Genomic DNA, 18351 nt, shown 5'->3' with positions numbered 1-18351 from the left:
GCCACAATGAAATCTGAAAAGAGACTTTGACTGCCCAAACTATGTAACAAGCAGGGTATTATCCTTGCTTATTCTAATACATGATTCTATGATATTAAAATACAATTGAACAGCTGGGATTTACAAAGGATGCTTAGAAACACAACTCAGGTCTATCCCAAGCACAAAGCATCCCCCAGGACAGGCCTTACAAGTTGGAAGCAGGGCTGACTTACCCAGAAACAATGACAAGTATAACCTCTAGTATGAGAGGCAAAGCTATCTATTCATGTTGGCTCAAATCCTAGGCAGTTTCAGAGGACTCATTACAGATTCCCTGGGCATTCACTTAAACCATAAACCGTAATGTAAATGATCTGTTCACCTGGTAAATTCTCAAGTGCCTGCAGATTGGACTATTCAAGTTGCCACAGGCTCCTCTTTAACATTACCTACAGGAATTACAAATAAGTGATTAACAGTTACTTCAGAAAGAACTAATGAAAACCTAAGCTTTTAATTATTTTATCCCTAGAATTTTTATTTTAGAAGTTCGGTTTTTTCATACCTAATAATAATTAAGTTTAAATTAACATAACTATCCTTGAGATTTCAGGTAAGAGAAGACCTCTAAAGTACAGGAAAATTTAGTTTTCCTTAGGAGTCCACAGTACCTACCTTAATTGTTCAGTTTGGTCTAAGCTTGAGAGGGGCTAGGTTTCCCCTGCTAAACAGAGTAATGCTCCTTACCTCTTCAGTTGCATAGGGAACTCCACTGCATCCTGCAATACAATTTGACATTGGCTGCCTGTGTCTGTCATTCTTGCACTGACTGCAATCTGGAGCCCAAAGAGCACAGCCAAGCTCCCCATTAGCAAGGAAAAATACTCCACAGAACCACCACATTTCCCGTGTCACAGTGGACTTGCTGCTCTTGAAGAAAACTAAAACCTTGTTTGGACCAGGCCCTGAAGAATCTGAAGTTTGTCCTGTTTTGAGCTTGTTGGACCTCCAGAGGTCTCTTCCAACCTAAATTTTTCTATGTGTTTTTTAAGAAGCATCAGTTATAAGCAACATCGACTGGCACATACATATTAAAACTCTCCCTCCCTTCTTAATCCCAGTGGACATAGAACAGTCTTTTTTTCAAATTCTCAGTATTTGTCTTCATAACAGTGAGCAGAGATTTTACTTTCATAAGGAGGCTAAAGCTTGTTGAGCATGGTAATATTCAAGTTAAAAATGACAGCTTGGAAAGCAAATCCCTAATATCTGATGGAGAAGCAAAAGTACTTGAAATAAATCTTCCTTAAATTGTGTTTGGAAGCTGCAGATCCTCAGTTTCCATGACTCAGTTCTATTTCTGGACCAGTGCAAACTTGCTATAGTAGAATAAACTATTTTTTTTCATCTTCCTGCATATTTCATACTTTCAATACACTCTAGGAACATAGTATGTGCTGCTGAACTGCCATATGGTATCCTGCAAACTCAAGATAAACTTGAATAAAGACAAGGCCAGAAGAAAACTGTCAAATTACACTTTATTTGTATTGACAAAATAGGCAAAAGAAAGACTTTGTGTTCAGAGATACAAATTCATTATTTGCTGACAAAATGCTCATATACCCATGTTGGGTATTTCCACTTTCAAGAAGCTACTGAGGGGATCTTTAACAGGCAATTCTTCTTTATCCTAGGACAAGGAAAAAGAATGCCCATGAAACTAATTTCCTATTAAAATCTGTCACCTGCTTGTGGCTCAAATTTAAGTTCATAATTGGCAGCAAATAATTACATTTGGCCTCAAATAAAAACATACGTAAAACTGTAAGATCGTTAAATAATAAGCATTAGCAGCATACCCAAAATACTTCTTTTACAAAGAACATTGCACTTGAACATACACAAGCATTTACCCTTATTTACACATTAGAATTTGTATAGAACAGCAAGACTGATATATACAGAAAAATAGCAGAAACCTTAACAGCCCTAGACGACAGTGTATCTAGTGTTGACTCCTTAACTTTTCCATACAGTTTCCCAGGATGTCTCATGATTTTTTCGCTATATACTACAGCATAAAAAATAGACTTTAGAAGAAGTTCAGTCCCCAGTTAGCACTTCAGAATATTTCTATGTATTATTAAATGTTCACTGCACTAGGGAGCAAGGGAGCTCAGGTCAGCTCCTTATTAAAAAACCAGAACTTAACAGGTGCTATCTATTTAAACACTGTGCTTTACCTTGCAATAGACACTGAAACCACTTAGCTGTGCAATCATTACCCAGTGAGTTCCAAAGGCAGTTCCCTACCACACAGGATCTCCCACTGTCTTGCAAGCAATGAAATTAATTTCTCCCTGCTTTCTGCACTTGGAATAAAGATGCACCACTGGATCTCTCTGCTCCTGCTGCCTTCTTGTTTAACATTTCCCTTTGGGGCACTATGAGTTTCTCCAAAGTGATCCAGTGTTAAATTCTGCATCAGATCCTGATTCTGAACATCATCAAACACAAATGTAAGGGCCTGTGGATATGTCTGATAACCCATAAGTACTCTGTCTAAATCCCGGATTCGTCTTCCATCTGCAAGCTGATACTTATCTCTCTTTGGTGGTTCTTTAGCAAATTCAGGTAGTGGGTAACTGATATAATCTTCATCAAAGAGGAACAAATCAGAGCTGGTTAATATAAGTGTTTTAGGTTGAAGTAAACTAGTGTTTTGGGCAGATCCTTCAATGTGATTTACTTGAAATACCAACACATACAGAAGGATGTTGAGGGACTGAAGATTAGTCAAACCATCCATCTTCTCTGCCACTAGAAAAGCAAGGTCCCCAATTTCCTCTTCATTTGGATAAATAAATTTGACTCTGCTAGAGTGAATCAGTTCATAATTCTCCATTTTTCCTGCAAGAAACATACATTATTATACTTCCATTTAGTACTATACAATAATTTCTTAATACATTAAGACAAGCAACAACCTTTGACAGCTGCAGCTATTAGAATTCAAGTTTTGTAACTATTTGCATATGGTTTTGCTTAGGCACAATAATGGAATAATTTTAGTTGGACTGCAGATCTCTAATGGAGTCTCTCTTGCATTACTAACACACCTTTCTGCAAATTTCTAACCACATAACTAGTTCAGGGTGATGGTAGAAGAAGCAGAAGGAAATACAGATGGATTTTCGTATCAGAAGTTATCCACCTCCCTACCAGCTGACCCTCTTCTGTCTCCTTCCCACTACCTATTTTGGGACTCACTGAAAGGATTATCACATCACTGAACACAAACAAAATCCCTGTGTCTTTTAAGTGGAGAGAAAAGGTAGAAATTAAAACAACAAAAAAAGAAAAAGACTGTGCATGAATTGCTTTTATATCCCTACTCAATCAGGACATTCCCCAGCTCCCAGTCAGATTCTGAAGTGACAGGAAGTGACACACTGCAGTCCCTTAGTCCCTATAAGTTAAGGGCTGAAATACAATGTCGCAAAGCTTGAAGGAAGCATGCCTGCTTTTTTTCCACCTAAATCAATTGGTCTAATTAAGGATTATGACTTCCCATCAAATCCTGCACTTTCTGGGCTTGTGTTACACAGCTGCTCTGTAAGATAGTAACAATAGCAATCATTCCTCAGGAAAATGCAATTTTATTTCATGCCTTCAACTGGTTTCAGAATTCTAAGCAAAAAAAAGTTTCACCTGATACTGGAATTGAACCTAACAGCTTAAAAAAAGTCTAGTTTTCACTTCACTACATTCTCACAGAATCACAGGATTCTTTTATTTGACAAAGTGAGGAAAAATGTAATCTTCAGACTTTGTTACCTTCACTGTTCTTTGATGACTTACTTGACTTTGTAGGTTAGGCTGAAACTTGCCATGGGAGCTACACTAGAACACTCCCCAAAATATTTTATAGGAAGAGCTGTTTTTGCTGGACTCAAGAAGCCACCACTAACTTCACATGTGCAAGACTAACAATTCTCTTCAGATAAGGCACATGTAAGAAAATTAACATCAGGGAGTTTGGTTAAAGTATCAAATAGGAAACAACTGATGCATAAATTTCCCTCAAGAGACTTTTTAATCAGTACTCTTTAGATGTTGCCCTAAGTATGATGCCTAAATAACTCATGACATGTAGGAATACTACTTACCTGTGTTTTTACTCCCAAACTCAGAGTAGAAGTCTTTATCTACTGGTTCAGGTGAAGGTGTACGTGCAAGCAATGACAGAACTGCCATAAGCTGCTGTATGAAAGTGTGAGTGTTGTAACTGTCTCTTGTCAGGCAGGTGACTATATGATCTGCAGAGTGTCCTGAAAAGAAGACAGAATATAAACCATTCACACATCTGTATATTTACATTAGCATAATTTCTTCAACCAACATCCAACTGTCAAAGAAGATTTCTTGCAAGGATTATTTCTCCTCAAAACATGCATCATTATTCAGAAAGCTTTCAAATCCTTGGAAAAGAATAACAGAATCCTTACAAAGCCCTCAAACATTAACATAATTTCTCTTGATTTAAAATATGACATACACTTTTGATTTAACTGTTCGACTATGGCTGTACAAGTTCAACCTTATTATCATCTTATCATGACAATTTATCTTACAGAAAAAAAACCCTGCCCTCAGTTTTCTTTGTGAAGCTGTTGTATGCAAGGGTCATCTTAAATAATTTCTAGAAAGATTGTTTTCCCTCCATCAAGGTACCAACACAATGAGAAGACTTTTAGAACACAGGAATGTATGGCTCACATGTAGTGGGAACTCTTGAGGCAAAGCACCAGCCCAGAAACTACCCATGTTATTTCCATTAAATTTTAAGTTGACATAATTACCTTTTGTAAACTTTAAGGCCTCATTTTCCATCAAAAAAGTAAACCATCAACTACACATTTTGCAACATGGGCGGTACCTTGATCTTACTCTTTTATCATAAGCCAAAGCCCAGAAAAACAAGAAAGTCTTTAGATTTCCCTTCTGAGGTGCCATTAAGACAGGAAAATTTTTAAAGGCACTTGTGAGATCAATTAATTGATATTAATGTTCCCAGTTACCTCAATTACAAGGTGTTGCAAGACAGTATTACCAGTCTATTGGTACAGCACCACCAGTGTTATATTAACTTTATTTATTTTATAAAAACAAAGCAACAAAATAATATACTCTTTCATCTCACTAGTAAAAGAAAGACAGGATTTCATCTAAGACACGACTAAACAGACAAAATAGAACTGGAAAAACTGAAAGCACAAAAGGTACTCACCAGTAATTCGGAAATACTGGTCGAATAGGCCAACATTGACTGACTGCAGGTCATTAAGCTTTAGCACAAAGCAGCAAGAGAGGTGGAAAGAGCTATTTTCACAATCTGAGTTTTCTTTGTTCCAAAAATCTGTTCAAAAAGGATAAGATAAAGTCAAAAGAAGAAAGAATTACTCTTCTTTCCATAAGCATAATTTTTATTATTCAAATCTTATACCTATATCACACTTGAAAGAAGAAATTAGGCGGAAGGTGGGAATAGTAGCTAATAATTTCTCAAGCAACAAATACAACCAAACCTCCCTGTGAGCAGTGTTTCTTGAAGTAGCTGTCACATCTCAGATTTAAATCAGCAGATGCATTAACAAACCACTTGCGTGAAGTGAATGCACACCATGAGCTTCACTACCCTTGACTTACCATTTTGGCTACGGAAGGGCCTTTAGTTGCCCAGTTGATGCTAGGGACTATGAAATTTTGAACATAAAAGCCTCATGCAAGTAACTCTGCATGTGGCAAACTGTGACAGTCTCTCCCTCAACTAGGAGGCCCAAATAAGAGTATTGACCAAGACTGGTACTTAAACTGAAGACAAACACATAGACAGGAATTAATTGGGCAACCTTATTAAAGGATCAAAATAGCTATCTTACCTGACTGGTGCTCATCAGCATGAATGAAAGAATCATCCAACAGAAAGTAAATAGCTTTTGTTGAGAGAAGCACACAAGCCATCACTTCCACATTGGGAGTCTTGTAAAACAGAACTGCAGACCACATGAGATGTCTCAATTCTTCATTTTCCACCTAAGATGTAAATTGTTTCATAAATCACTTGCACACTTCGACATTTCAGATAGTTTCATCACCTTCGAGGCAACTTCAGACTACTAAAAGAAAAAAATTCAAGATCTGAAGCATGTGAACATGCTACAGTCAAAGACCAGAAGCTCACCTTTTTATCACTCAAAAAGTCGTATCATGAATTTAAAGTAAGATTTGTACTTTTAAACTTGATGATGCCCACACAGACTATAAATCTGCTGTTCAGAAATTAGGTTTATCTACTCATGTTTCTGGAGTACCTACAGCCATGCACACGTCGTGTTGTATTGATGCATCCACATTACACAAAAGAGTAAGGACACACTGATTTAGCTCGATACCATCACAAAATAATTCCACTCCAGTAATTTTCTTTCCTTTTGCCACTTTAAAGAAAAAAAAAGTAACATTCCTGGAGTAATCATATCTTCAAGACATACTCAAATGTGCTCTTCTATTCTGCACCAAGGATCCTGAAGGCAAAATACACCTGACAGGATCCCAATTGCTGTACTGGGGAACCCAAAACAAAGTAACACAAGCAGGTTTTTGACCAAAACACTTCCAGGTTTTGCAAAGCCTAACTCTTGTTTTTAAGTTTGATCAGGAAAGCTGTTCTTAAAATACTCTCTAGTACTGAAAGGCCACAAGGCATCTTTTTATACACATGGGCTAGGTACAATACCTCTGCAATGTTGCCATGGAAAAACTCAACTAGGGCACTTCCTTTCAGGCCAGCCACATACTGCAGAGACACAGAAACATCAAGGTGAACAGGAATCTGGTTATCTTCTGTTATCTTCTGCATAAGAAATTCAGATGGATATAAAGATGACAGTGTCAGATGAGGCTTGCAAAAGCTAGAAGAGATCCAGAAAACACATCATCAAAATTCAAGGAAATACACAGCTCTTCCTCTACAAGAATTAATAATTTATATTTCAGTCAGAAATTAGGAATGGACAACTCTATTCTTAATAGTTTACTTTAAATTATTTCTCTTGAGCACAGCTGTCACATCTGCCATGACCTCAGCCTGCAAGTACATGAAATAAGAAGTCTCCTTCCATACGAAAATGTATTTTATGTTGCAATGACAAAACAAACCAAACAAACAAAAGGTAGACAGGTACAGTCCAGGATAACCATTCACACATACTACAAGAACAGCAGAACAAAAATTTACTCCATCAACAGTACAGGCAATTACAAAAAACAATTACAATGACAACTGCAAACACACTGCCTAGGCCAGATTAACTTCAGCACAGTGCAACAGACCTCTTATGGGAATTGTTACCTTGCTGACTGACCATGTCTGTTTGCCTCCACAATGTGATTTCTTACAGCATCTGATTTGCTTGAAGCTTTGAAAATAATAATAGTCTTAACATCCTGCAGAAGTGTCCTTAAAAGACTGTAGATTCTTAAGAAGTGGAATTTCTCATGAGGTAGAACAAACACTGCTGTAACAAATCTGTATCCAACGAGCAATTCCAGCACATGCCCATCCAAAAATGAACCCTTCTGCTGGATGGAACCATGAGTTGGATGCAACACAAGTGATGCTATCGGAATCCGATTCAGCTTAAATACACTTCTCAGCTCTTCTGTGCCTACCCATTTACCTGGCAGTAAACCAAAATCTACCTTTACTATGTACAGATGCTGGGGAGTTAGAAATATCCAACATGGATGGATCACACAGGGACCCTCATCAGAAGATTTATACACTGAAGAATAAAGTGCAGAACACAAAACATTTTTTGACCCTTCTTTGTTACTGCCAGCTGACTCTGGTTGATGCAAGGTTTTCTGCCCATTGGTTTTATTCCCATAAACAAGATATGTTGGGAAAAAACCTTTTATCTCAACATCTTCTGCTGAAATGCAGTTCAACTCCATAAGCTGACAGAGAAACTCTTGGAGGTTTGCTTTTCCACAGTACAATGTGGAGCTTGGTAACACTGACGTGTAGTGTTGAGAGCAACACGTGTGTAAACAGGAATAAAAGTCCTGAAGATTCTGGGAGTCTGAAACAATAAACAAGCAGTTGTCGTTGTTTTTCATCTTCAGCATTAAACAGATTTCTGGCAGGAGAAAACCAAATTCTGATAGATCAGTATATGGAAAACACAGCGTTAATTTCAAGGCAGAAGGGATGTGCTGGCAATTTCCTCTCAATTCCTGATGAGGAATCTCAAACACAGCTAGCATATCATCAGTCAAAACCAAACAGGAAGCAAACTGCCTGAGTCCTTTATGAATGTGAATACAAAAACTCCAGAGAATTTTGACTATGTCAACACTCTCTACTACTATGTTGTCAGATGATCGAGTATCTGAAGTAGTGCTGAACTCAAAAGTCTGATCTCCTTCATGAAGTCCCATTTCAAAATATCCATCTTCTTTGTCTGTGGTTCTGGAATTGCTTGGAGGGCTTCCTTTATTCTCTGTAAAGGAGGAGGGTGATCTCTGCACAGTCTGCACTATCAAGGCAGAAAGATGCTGGATAAAATCTTGGTTTGTGGCAGTGTATGACATACAATTAAAAGGTAAGATGACAGTGTTACAGGGGTCAGGCACCACGTAGTGTTCTTCCTCTGAACGATCCAAACTTCAAAAGAGATAACAAGCCACAGTAAGTACAAACGTGAGTTTAAAAACAGTCATAGCTACCTACAATTCATGGTGCTGCTTCTCAGAACTTTGAGGTTTACTCTTGGTACTACAGTTACATCAGTGTGATTTTGTAAAATATCTTTGTACACCACACAGACATTGATGATTTTAAGGGTGGTAGCCTGTAATTCTATCAAAAGTAAAAAATAAAATGTTTGTGTTGGGCCATCATTCCCAGACCATGCTTTTGGCAAGAAAGGCTGGACCAGATGATCCTTGAGGTCCCTTCCAACCTGGTATTCTATGATTAACTCACCTTTCATTTCCCAACCCCAATAAGCATATCCTTATGAGTTAAAACAGTTTAGAACACAGCTATTGCTGATTTTGAAAAAACCAACTGCATTCCAGGGTTCAAATTTTAAAAACACTTTACACCATGAAATTTATTTCAGTTCAAAAAAAAAAAAAAACAGAGGCAGCATAAAATGAAAGAGAATGTTTTGCCTTAAAGGCCAAGTTTAAAAATGCAGCACCCACTGCTATTATCCAAAAACTAACAAGGATTTAAACCAGAACTTAGATATCCAGCTTACCACATATGGTGACCACTACCATACTCTTTGCATGAATCCAATAGAGAGGTAGGTGCCTAAGGAGAAGAAGAAAACAAAAGGAAGCTATCAGCTACTTACAGCTGCTGTCAGACTTAGCACACATGAAAAACAAAGAATGCTGGCTCCCACTTTTTAAAGCTAGCAAACTCACTGCAAAGTCCTGTTACACTCATGGGCAGCTAAGCAGCTGTCCTTTGAGGATCCTAAAACACTACCTGTTTACTTTAGGTTGGGCATCCAATTAAGGCAGGAAGAGAATGAACTCTGCTGCTGACTTGAGAACAGATCCAACCTGTGACCTGTAGACATATTTCAGCCCAGTACAAGTTTTTACTGCAGGAAAGTGAGACAAAAAGGTAAAGGAACTCAGCAAAGACTAACTATACCAGTAGCAAAGGAAGAGATTCCCTAAGTCTTGCGTCTCATTCCTTGAAGCCGTGCATACGAAGAGTGTTTCCAATACAACAAATGAAAACACAATACAGAAGTTATCAAACAGCAGGAGTTTGAAGGAGACAAATTAAGGCCATTACCTATTGTCAGGGAGAAGGTTATTCTACTCTACTAGCAAGAAAATCGTCTTCCAAAAACTGTTATTGTAATAAGACAGAAGTCTTATATTCAGTATCTAAGTGGATATTAAATGATGTGATACTAATAGTGGGTAAATATCTCAATGACATACTAACAACAATTCTCTGCAAATCTGGTAAACTTGGAGTATGCATTAAATCTAGAAGGTGGACCAACCACTTGATTCAAATTTGAGGCCACCTCCTTTTCCATTATAACAGCTCTGAGAATCAAAACCACTTTGCTATGGATTGCTAAAATAACAGAAGTTTAACGTCAGAAAAAAGCTTCCAAAAACACTTGAAAATACCATAAAATTAACAGAAGTATGGCAATTACCTGATTTTTACATCTGGAATCTGGTACTTCAAAGCATTTCTGGGGAACTGTATGGTCTGTAGGAGTCGAACCACTGGATTGCAAAGAACTGCTGGCTAGGACTGTTTCTTCACAAATTATTTCTAGAACAAATATAAACAGCTCTTGAAATCACTGAAGTAAAACCAAAATGTCTAAAAGTATCTGCCAAACAAGTGGAATTAAAATTGTATAATCAAGATCTGATCATAAATCATTAAAGGTAAAGGGTATCCTCACATAATGCCAGGACCAAGCAAAAGCATGCAGAATTTTAGTCTAATCACAGAAGCATCTTTAACTGCACTGAAAGTTGCAATAAAAGACTGCTAAAGCTCATTTTTCCAGCTATCAATTTAAATCTCAACATCTAGTGTAACAATTCTTCAGTTGATTTCACTTTAACAGAACTAGTCAGTTTTTAAATACCAACCCTTACTTTTACCAAAACATTGCCAGGCTCACAAAAACACAGTATAGCACTCTTTGTAAACTCTCTATCATTCTCCCTGATTTCTTCAGGCTTCGAGTGAACAAGTATGATATCTGAAGGTCTGATCCCTCAAATGCCACTCAAGGCATTTATCTCACCTTATTCAGAACCTTTCTGAAGGGTTCAAAACTGAATCATCAGTAAAAACTGATCATGAGTGCCTATAAACCAACATTCTCGGGGACATTTGACTTTTTCCCTGTTTGATATTCACATCATCACACTGATGCAACAGAACAAATCAATTTTCAGTATTACCAGTGAGCCAGTCAGCCAGTTCAACTATATAAATGTGCAAAGAAAACAACAGAATTACAGTGTGGATACGTTTCTGGCTTGAGCATAGAAACTCCTGCGTGTATCTTTCTGGACTGACAGTAAAGTCTAGTAGATTACATCAAACTATCTCATAGTAAGAGGAAACACAAGAGGTATTTATTACTTGAACAAAATACTGTGTTAGCAAGAAGGAAACTCAAATTGACAAGAAAAACAGAAGAGCACAGCATTATTTTTGGGTTTGTTTCCTATATAAATATTTAATCTTTTTCCATAAGCCATTTGCCAGTGACATTTAATTTGAATAATATGTTACGGAAACAGATGGTGTCTAGAAAAACTGCAGAGAAAACAATTCATAGAAATAGCATATCAGGAAATTAATTCCATTATTCATGGTTTAAGGTCTAACAGTTAAATTAATTGCCTAGTATATTTCAATTTTTTTAAAAATAGATTTCTCAAAATCAGTATTTTGAAAACAAGACTTGACAGCTAGATATGTAGCAAATAATTTTCTATTATTAAAGTGGAGAAACAGCCTGCTCTAGTCCTCATTTTCTCACTATTTATAAAAGCTTTCTCCAAGATTATACTAAAGGAACCTTGTGGTAAATGACTATAGCAAATAAATCTCAAATCTTATACCAGTCTTTCTATAAAACTCAAGTACTTCAGAAAAAGATCTAGATTTTTTTTTTCTCCCAAGACTCATCTGCTCCTAAACATTTACTGTAAAAGAAAAAGACTACTGACAATTAACTTTGAAACAGTCACAGTGATTGCTAGCATGGATTTTTACAGCTAGTCCTGTATAAAACTGCAGGTTGCTATACAAACTGTCTCAATACTGTAACTTAAATACTTAACTTAAAGCAAGTGTTGACTTCATGTTGGAAAAATGGGCATTTTATCTGAAGATTAAAAGTGGTCTAGAAGGGCTACAAAGGCAAAGGAAGTACATAGACAGCAACTAAATCTGTATCTAAGTTGTCTGTCCTTTAATCAAAGGCTGTCAGAATAATTTCATTTTTATAGACTGTACTAAGAGAAAAACTGATGTTGCAGAAATCACAGCAATGGACTTTTTTCAAAGATCAAGCTTTTCAGGCTTGTTTCTCTCCCCATCTACCAATCCACTGATTTCTGGGAAGAGTAAGATGTTCCACCCTGAATTACTGAGAATATAATCCCTGCTCTTTTAAACGGTTATGAAGTCTTCTGCCACTATTCTATCCACACTTCTGCCACTATCCTACTGCAAAAGCCTCCCCAAAAAAGTGTCTCCTTCTCAGTCACAAATGAATATTCACATACACCAGTCCTATGGGCTCCTGCAAAAAGATAAGCCATCCTTCTAAGGTCCTAATGCAACAGGCACACTTATTTGAAACATACAATAAAAGTAATTTTCAGGTAAGGTTAGCAGGTGCTGCAGATTTTAGCACAATAGATGTGCTGAAATCACAGCCTCAGCCAGGACACTAATCCCACAACTTTTACTCATCTCCTTTTTTGATCTTCCTTCTGGTTTGACAGAAATGCAGCTCTTGCAAAGAAGCAATAATGGAACAGATGCCACTTGAGTTCACATTTTGCAGACCAAGAACAAGTAGAGAAGCAATTTTAAAACATGTCTATACATGCCATGGTTTTCCACTAAGGCATGTATCTAAACTAGAAAAAGATACATAGTCCTCTGCTGATGATTTCTGCAGGATGATGCAGCAAAAGAAGTCCTGTACCCAAACTACCACTACAATTAATTAACACCACAGTGAACAACAGGTCAGGTTTGCTGATTCACATACAAATTCCACTTTCTAAGCCAATACTACCAGGTCTTTCTGCTTTGTCTTGATAGGCCCTATATTCATGCACATAATATTCATGTATATCAATGCAGCTTAGAAAAGCAGAACCAAGAGGCTCAGCCCAGCAGCACGATACATACATGATTACCTTGGCTGGAGCTGACAGGACGAGGCAGAGAGGGAGAAGAAGGACGAACAGTAAGAGAAGAACAGTTTGATTTGGAGCTGGCAGCAGTGAGCCTGGAGTCCTCACTGATCTAATAAAGAAAGTATGCAGTGATTAAAGAAAAAACTTAAATACACAGGACATTAGATCCTGGACTAAGAGAAGTCTACACAAGCTTTCTCAGTTTTAGTAAAAGGAAAGTTAGTGCCAGCTATTTTTTTTGGGGGGTGAGGGGGCCGGTCACATCCTCTGAAGTGTCTATTTTCACACTAAGTGGAATTACACTAAGAATTCATTTAGAGAAGTCATTCTAATCACTGACTAATCACTGTATTGACAAAACTAGCAGCAACTTTTACAAACCACAGGAGAATGAAAACAGAATTGCCACACTGCAGAGACAGAACAGGTTCTGATAATAATTTTAATTACCAAAACAAGACTAACCAGCTATACAGACACACAAGAGAAGGCAAAGAGGATCCAGATTTCTGATTCTTTCCCACTGCTAATTACCCACAAGAAGAAAATTTGGGAAAGTCATTTCAGTACTCTGCAACACAAGCAGTAAAATCACAACTCTGCAATACTTATGTAAGATGTAGAAATACAGCTATTAAGGTTAATTGCATATTTATTGTGTATACCATTAAGTTATTTTATCTTTTCCTCCCACTTCCTCTCTCCCAAGCCAGTACGAAAAGGAAGGTCAGATAATTAATGACACTACATTGAAAACTAAATAGGAAAAAGAGGCAATGTCAAAAGTTCATACCACATTAAAGCAAAAAGAAAGCTTAAAAACTTTAATGCTAAGGGAAGTTTAATGAATTTCACTTAAGATCTGATTTGTAGAAGTCTTTTTGTAAGCTGCACATACTACTCCTCTTGCAACACCAAACTCACCTTTTTATCCGAGTTGCTCAGTTTGTATTTCACCTCCTTTGCTTTTTGAATAGCTTTTAGCACTTCCACAGTGTCTAGTTCCTTTTCTGTGGTAACAACATTATCCAAACAGACCTAAAAAAATAATAAAACATCTAAAAATATTGAAAACAAGGCAGCTCTGTAATTTATTAATTCAATAAGCAAAAATCACTTTAGCTTAAGGCAACTATGTGCATCTTTGTAACCATTAGACAAAAACAATTATCACATGAGGCCTTGCCCTAACATAATATGAGTTTAATGCAAACTCAGAAATGCTTGGTAAGCTTAACACACTTCTAGCACAACTGTGTTTCAATATTAATGTACTGTTACCCAATGAAGACAGGGTAAACCTTCATTTAGATCCAGAAGCATTACAAATAATGCTAATACAGTTTCCTGGTCTAAAGATCTTCCAACGCACACTAAAAACTCAGTCACACTACCTTTCTCACCAGGCTTTAAAAAGATTTTTTTCAAATGCCAGCTTCCTAGGAAGAAGTGCACTGTGGCTTACCTCTGAGGCCCTGTCCCCAAACTGAGCAAGTACTTTGGTCCGGTAATCAGGGATGATGCTCAATGGATTGCTGGATAAGACCAGCTTTTCTAAGCATGGGAGGTTTCCTATATTTTTTACTTCATCAATCTGAAAGGTTTTAAATAAAAGGATGAATACAGATTGGATAAATCAAATTGGGCATGCAAACTGAGCATTTCTTGCATAAATTATATACATACAATAACAGTGAAAAAAATCACTACAGTCACTTATTTGCAGTTTCACCCACTAAAAGCACTTGCTTGTGATCTAAAGCACAATTCAATTTGACACTGAAAATCATTAGTTACCTGTTCTATTTTGTTGTTGCTCAGATCCAAGTTGACTAATGAGTACAGTTTGTTAAGACCACACAGCCTTTCCAGCTGATTTCCTGCTAAATTCAGAGTTTTAATGTTTCCCAGTTTTGTGTGAACACCTTCTAGTGACGTGAGCTTGTTGTAGGATAAGTCCAGGTGAACAAGGTTGTAAAGATGCTACAAAGGCACAGAAAATCCATGTCATCCACCAATTCATTAAAATTAGACAATATCAAAGAATATGGCTTGCTCATTTTTTTGTGCAACAGTGTTTTCATGCTGGACACCACCTAGCATGAAAAACATGACATAAAATTGTACATTACACAGGTTCAAGCTAGTGGAAAGGGAACTTCAACTGCATTTTTACTAACCCACAGATTCAGCTGACAGTAAATTAATTTAGTTCAGAACTAAACACTGCATGTCAATATTGGCAAAGAAATTAAAATATCCAAAGCAAGTAAGAAATGCACCATTAAAAGAATTCTTGATGTTATGAAAGATAAGCTATTTGGGCCTAAACTATTTTCCATCAGGAAGATAAGCAACAAAATTCTGAATCAAGAAAATCTATGTTCTAAGGTCTCAGTCAGTTTGGGAAAAAATCACCTTCAAAAGTATCACTTGCCTGTAAATTTTCTACCAGAGACACCTCATTGTGACTCAAATCCAGGAATTCAATCTTTGGAATTAATTTCTAGAAGAGGAGAAAAAAACCGTATGTGTTAAATACATTTTAGCTCATAAACCAGGTCGTACTTCCTTCACTATCAGCTGACCAACAAGCAAAGGAGAAGTATCATCCAATGCACAGTCTCCCTTCTCAGCTTTTGGTAATAAAAAAAGCATTCTGTATGACCTAGTGCAACAAGAGTTGAATCTTGCTTTTAAGAATACCAGGTTACTCTGATGAGTATAGTTAACTTTTAATTTGAAATCTAGTTTCCTACTGAAGACAAGTAATTTGCTCGGATTTTAGCCCCATTAACTATAGATCAAGCTCATTAATAGGTGTTTTTGTTTTATCAAACAAGCATATCTGTTACACAGAATTGTGGATAAAGACAGTAGCACTAAAAATCAGAGTAAGTTGAGTGATTTGTTTCCATGTTTTGATTAGCAAAGCATTACAAAGTCGCACAAACCTCTCGTAAGTGCACTTTAACCCCAAAAGCCTTTTCTTTTTTGAGGAATCAAACCTTGAATTTGATGCTGAATTTTGACATCAATGTATTTACACCTGCTTTCTTTCGGTTGTAATCTCACCAATGATTTGCCTTGTAGTTAAGGCCTGGACTCAACCTGAGGAACCCTAAGTCTACATCACAAAAATTCCTGAACAAGAAAACTGCGCTCCAAGTCCATGGTCTCTAGTTGAGCTACAGATGTAACTATTTCCTGCTCCACAAGAGTAGTTCAAGTAAAAAATTATGTTAATATTTGACACGTGTTCTTGTGATTAATTTTTTTTTTTCTTAATAACTGATTAAGAAAATGTAATTCTAAGATACTGGCAAAATACTTCATATTTTGTTTCCATGTTCTTCAGATCGTTTTGATATCAAGAAGGCTGCTAGTACACAACAGGTTTTTAAGTATGTAGGAAGCTCCAGCCTTGATAATACTGCAAAGTTTAGCCCAAGAGGTGTAAGTGGCCTAAGGCCAATGCAAACGGTAAAAGCATGTTTCAGAATGTCAGAATTCATGGAAGTGTTGCTTACAGAGCACAGAATGACAAACTTTTCTCCTTTAGCGAAGAAAATACCAAAGTATTAAAAAGAAATAATCTCCTAAGCATTCATTTGGGTAGCTAGTCAACATAAAGTAAGTACAAATGAAAATCTTACAGAAAAAAGATATAAAGCAAATGCAAAGTTCCTGCTGTGTAATGTGCCAGAGAAGATCAGTCATATTTTTTTCCCCACATGTAAAAAAATATTTCTTACCACTGAATCATCAATTTGAGAGATGCTATTGTGACTCATATCCAAAGTTGTTAAAGTTCTCCAAGTTGGAATAACTGCTGTCACTGGATAACTTGAAGTCGCACCCTCTGGCTCCCACTGAGCAAACTCAGAGGCCTCAGGCACTAGGATTTCCTATTTAAGACAGGTACATTAAAATATTATGCTTACATCTTCAGTGAAAGCTAATAGTATTCAAAACAATTCAAACAACCTTATGTAAGTAAGGAAGATTTCTAAGCTTTATGATCACCTAGATTAAAGTTGCAAGTTTTAATGTGAGCTGACTGGGTTGGAATTATTTTATGTCTACAGAGAGGGAGTTCCAACACTAGCAGATGATCCAAACCAGGGAATGTGGAGGAACAACAGAGGGATTGAAAATTATGCTACTGCATATCCCCTGCCAAATCAAAGCACAGAGAAAAGAGCAAGACATTCATCCCGAACTGAACACATAAACCAGAAACATACATCCCAATAAAAGCATCAGAAAAGGGACACATGTAAACACTTCCTCCACTAACTACAGCTGAGATTTTAAAAGGTTAGCAAACCCTTTCAGTTCCATGGTTTTAAAAGCAGAACCTGTAACGGGCAGTACAGAGAAGTACATAGACTCCAAATGGGTATTTCCACAATGTGCATGTTATTTTTCCATGTGCTCTGAACACTCAACAGAAGTGGGAATTCACCCTTACCTTCATTGATGTTGCTGAAAATCGAACACTCATTGTGGCCAGAGCATGTTTTGATGAAGTCAGTCCTTTGATGAGCTTTCCCCCACAATGACTGATCTATTAAAAAAAGTTACGAAGTCAGAAGTGTTAGAACAAACACTAGACACAGAAGAGGCAGCTAGAAGCTTCAATAACAGATCCTCCACCAATTTGTAAAGTAGCTACAGCACTCCCTTAAAATGTCCTGAGAGTATCAGGTCAGAAACACCAACATTTGGTAAAGCTAAAATAAGAAATTAGACACACAACAATAGAAAAGTGAAATTCAAACATTTATTTGACCAAAGCTGCTTCTCCATTGACTTTCTACCTGCCCCATGTATTCTTCAAGGTGAAACTACCTAGGCACTTTAACAGGGCACAGTATTTTACTGTTACCACAAAGAGAAATATCTCAAGCTATGGTCTTACCTGCAGACATGTTTATTTAGGTATCGTATATTCTTTATTGAAAATAATAAAAAAGAATGTCTAAGAAGTGAGTGTAGTAATCTAAGCTTTTAATACCCTAGTGGGCTAATTACACAGACTAAGTTTAAGATTACAAAGTCTCTTTTTCTGTAGCTCAGTTTGGACTACACCACCAAAGGTCTGTACAGCCTCTGTCCAGCAACCAGGTCCTACTCTGCAGACAGTCACACACATTGTGCAACCACAACTGGCACATTGCTAGTGTTATCAGGGCAACCACACCAAACAGAGAAAGAGTCAGAGCTCCTGCCAGCCTTTGAAAAATATTTTTTGAGATTACTAACTGTTCCTTTTTGGACAGTGCTTATTACTGGATGAAAATGTCAATCTGGTGCCAGTCAATCCAAAACTTTTCATGAACATAC

At 37.0% G+C, this 18351-nt stretch overlaps 1 protein-coding gene across 1 annotated transcript in view; it reads right to left on the bottom strand.

Annotated features, from left to right (window-relative positions):
• Window positions 1-1506: 1506 nt before the first annotated feature.
• NISCH (nischarin) overlaps window positions 1507-18351 on the bottom strand; it is a gene marked incomplete at its 5' end in the record, with an annotated part of 25255 nt that continues 8410 nt past the window's right edge. The window contains 15 exons of the mRNA XM_010175651.2: window positions 1507-2895; window positions 4155-4316; window positions 5276-5404; window positions 5928-6081; window positions 6785-6959; window positions 7400-8716; window positions 9318-9373; window positions 10251-10372; window positions 13003-13111; window positions 13927-14040; window positions 14468-14596; window positions 14800-14985; window positions 15440-15508; window positions 16758-16910; window positions 17477-17572. Coding sequence (XP_010173953.1) covers window positions 2267-2895; window positions 4155-4316; window positions 5276-5404; window positions 5928-6081; window positions 6785-6959; window positions 7400-8716; window positions 9318-9373; window positions 10251-10372; window positions 13003-13111; window positions 13927-14040; window positions 14468-14596; window positions 14800-14985; window positions 15440-15508; window positions 16758-16910; window positions 17477-17572 — 3600 coding nt within the window. The remainder of the gene's footprint in view (window positions 2896-4154; window positions 4317-5275; window positions 5405-5927; window positions 6082-6784; window positions 6960-7399; window positions 8717-9317; window positions 9374-10250; window positions 10373-13002; window positions 13112-13926; window positions 14041-14467; window positions 14597-14799; window positions 14986-15439; window positions 15509-16757; window positions 16911-17476; window positions 17573-18351) is intronic.

The sequence above is a fragment of the Antrostomus carolinensis genome, unplaced genomic scaffold (assembly GCF_000700745.2).
Source record: "Antrostomus carolinensis isolate BGI_N321 unplaced genomic scaffold, ASM70074v2 scaffold54179, whole genome shotgun sequence".
Classification (NCBI taxonomy): Eukaryota; Metazoa; Chordata; class Aves; order Caprimulgiformes; family Caprimulgidae; genus Antrostomus; species Antrostomus carolinensis.
The sequence above is the reverse complement of the archived record's forward strand: the minus strand, read 5'-3'. Positions and strand labels throughout refer to the sequence as shown.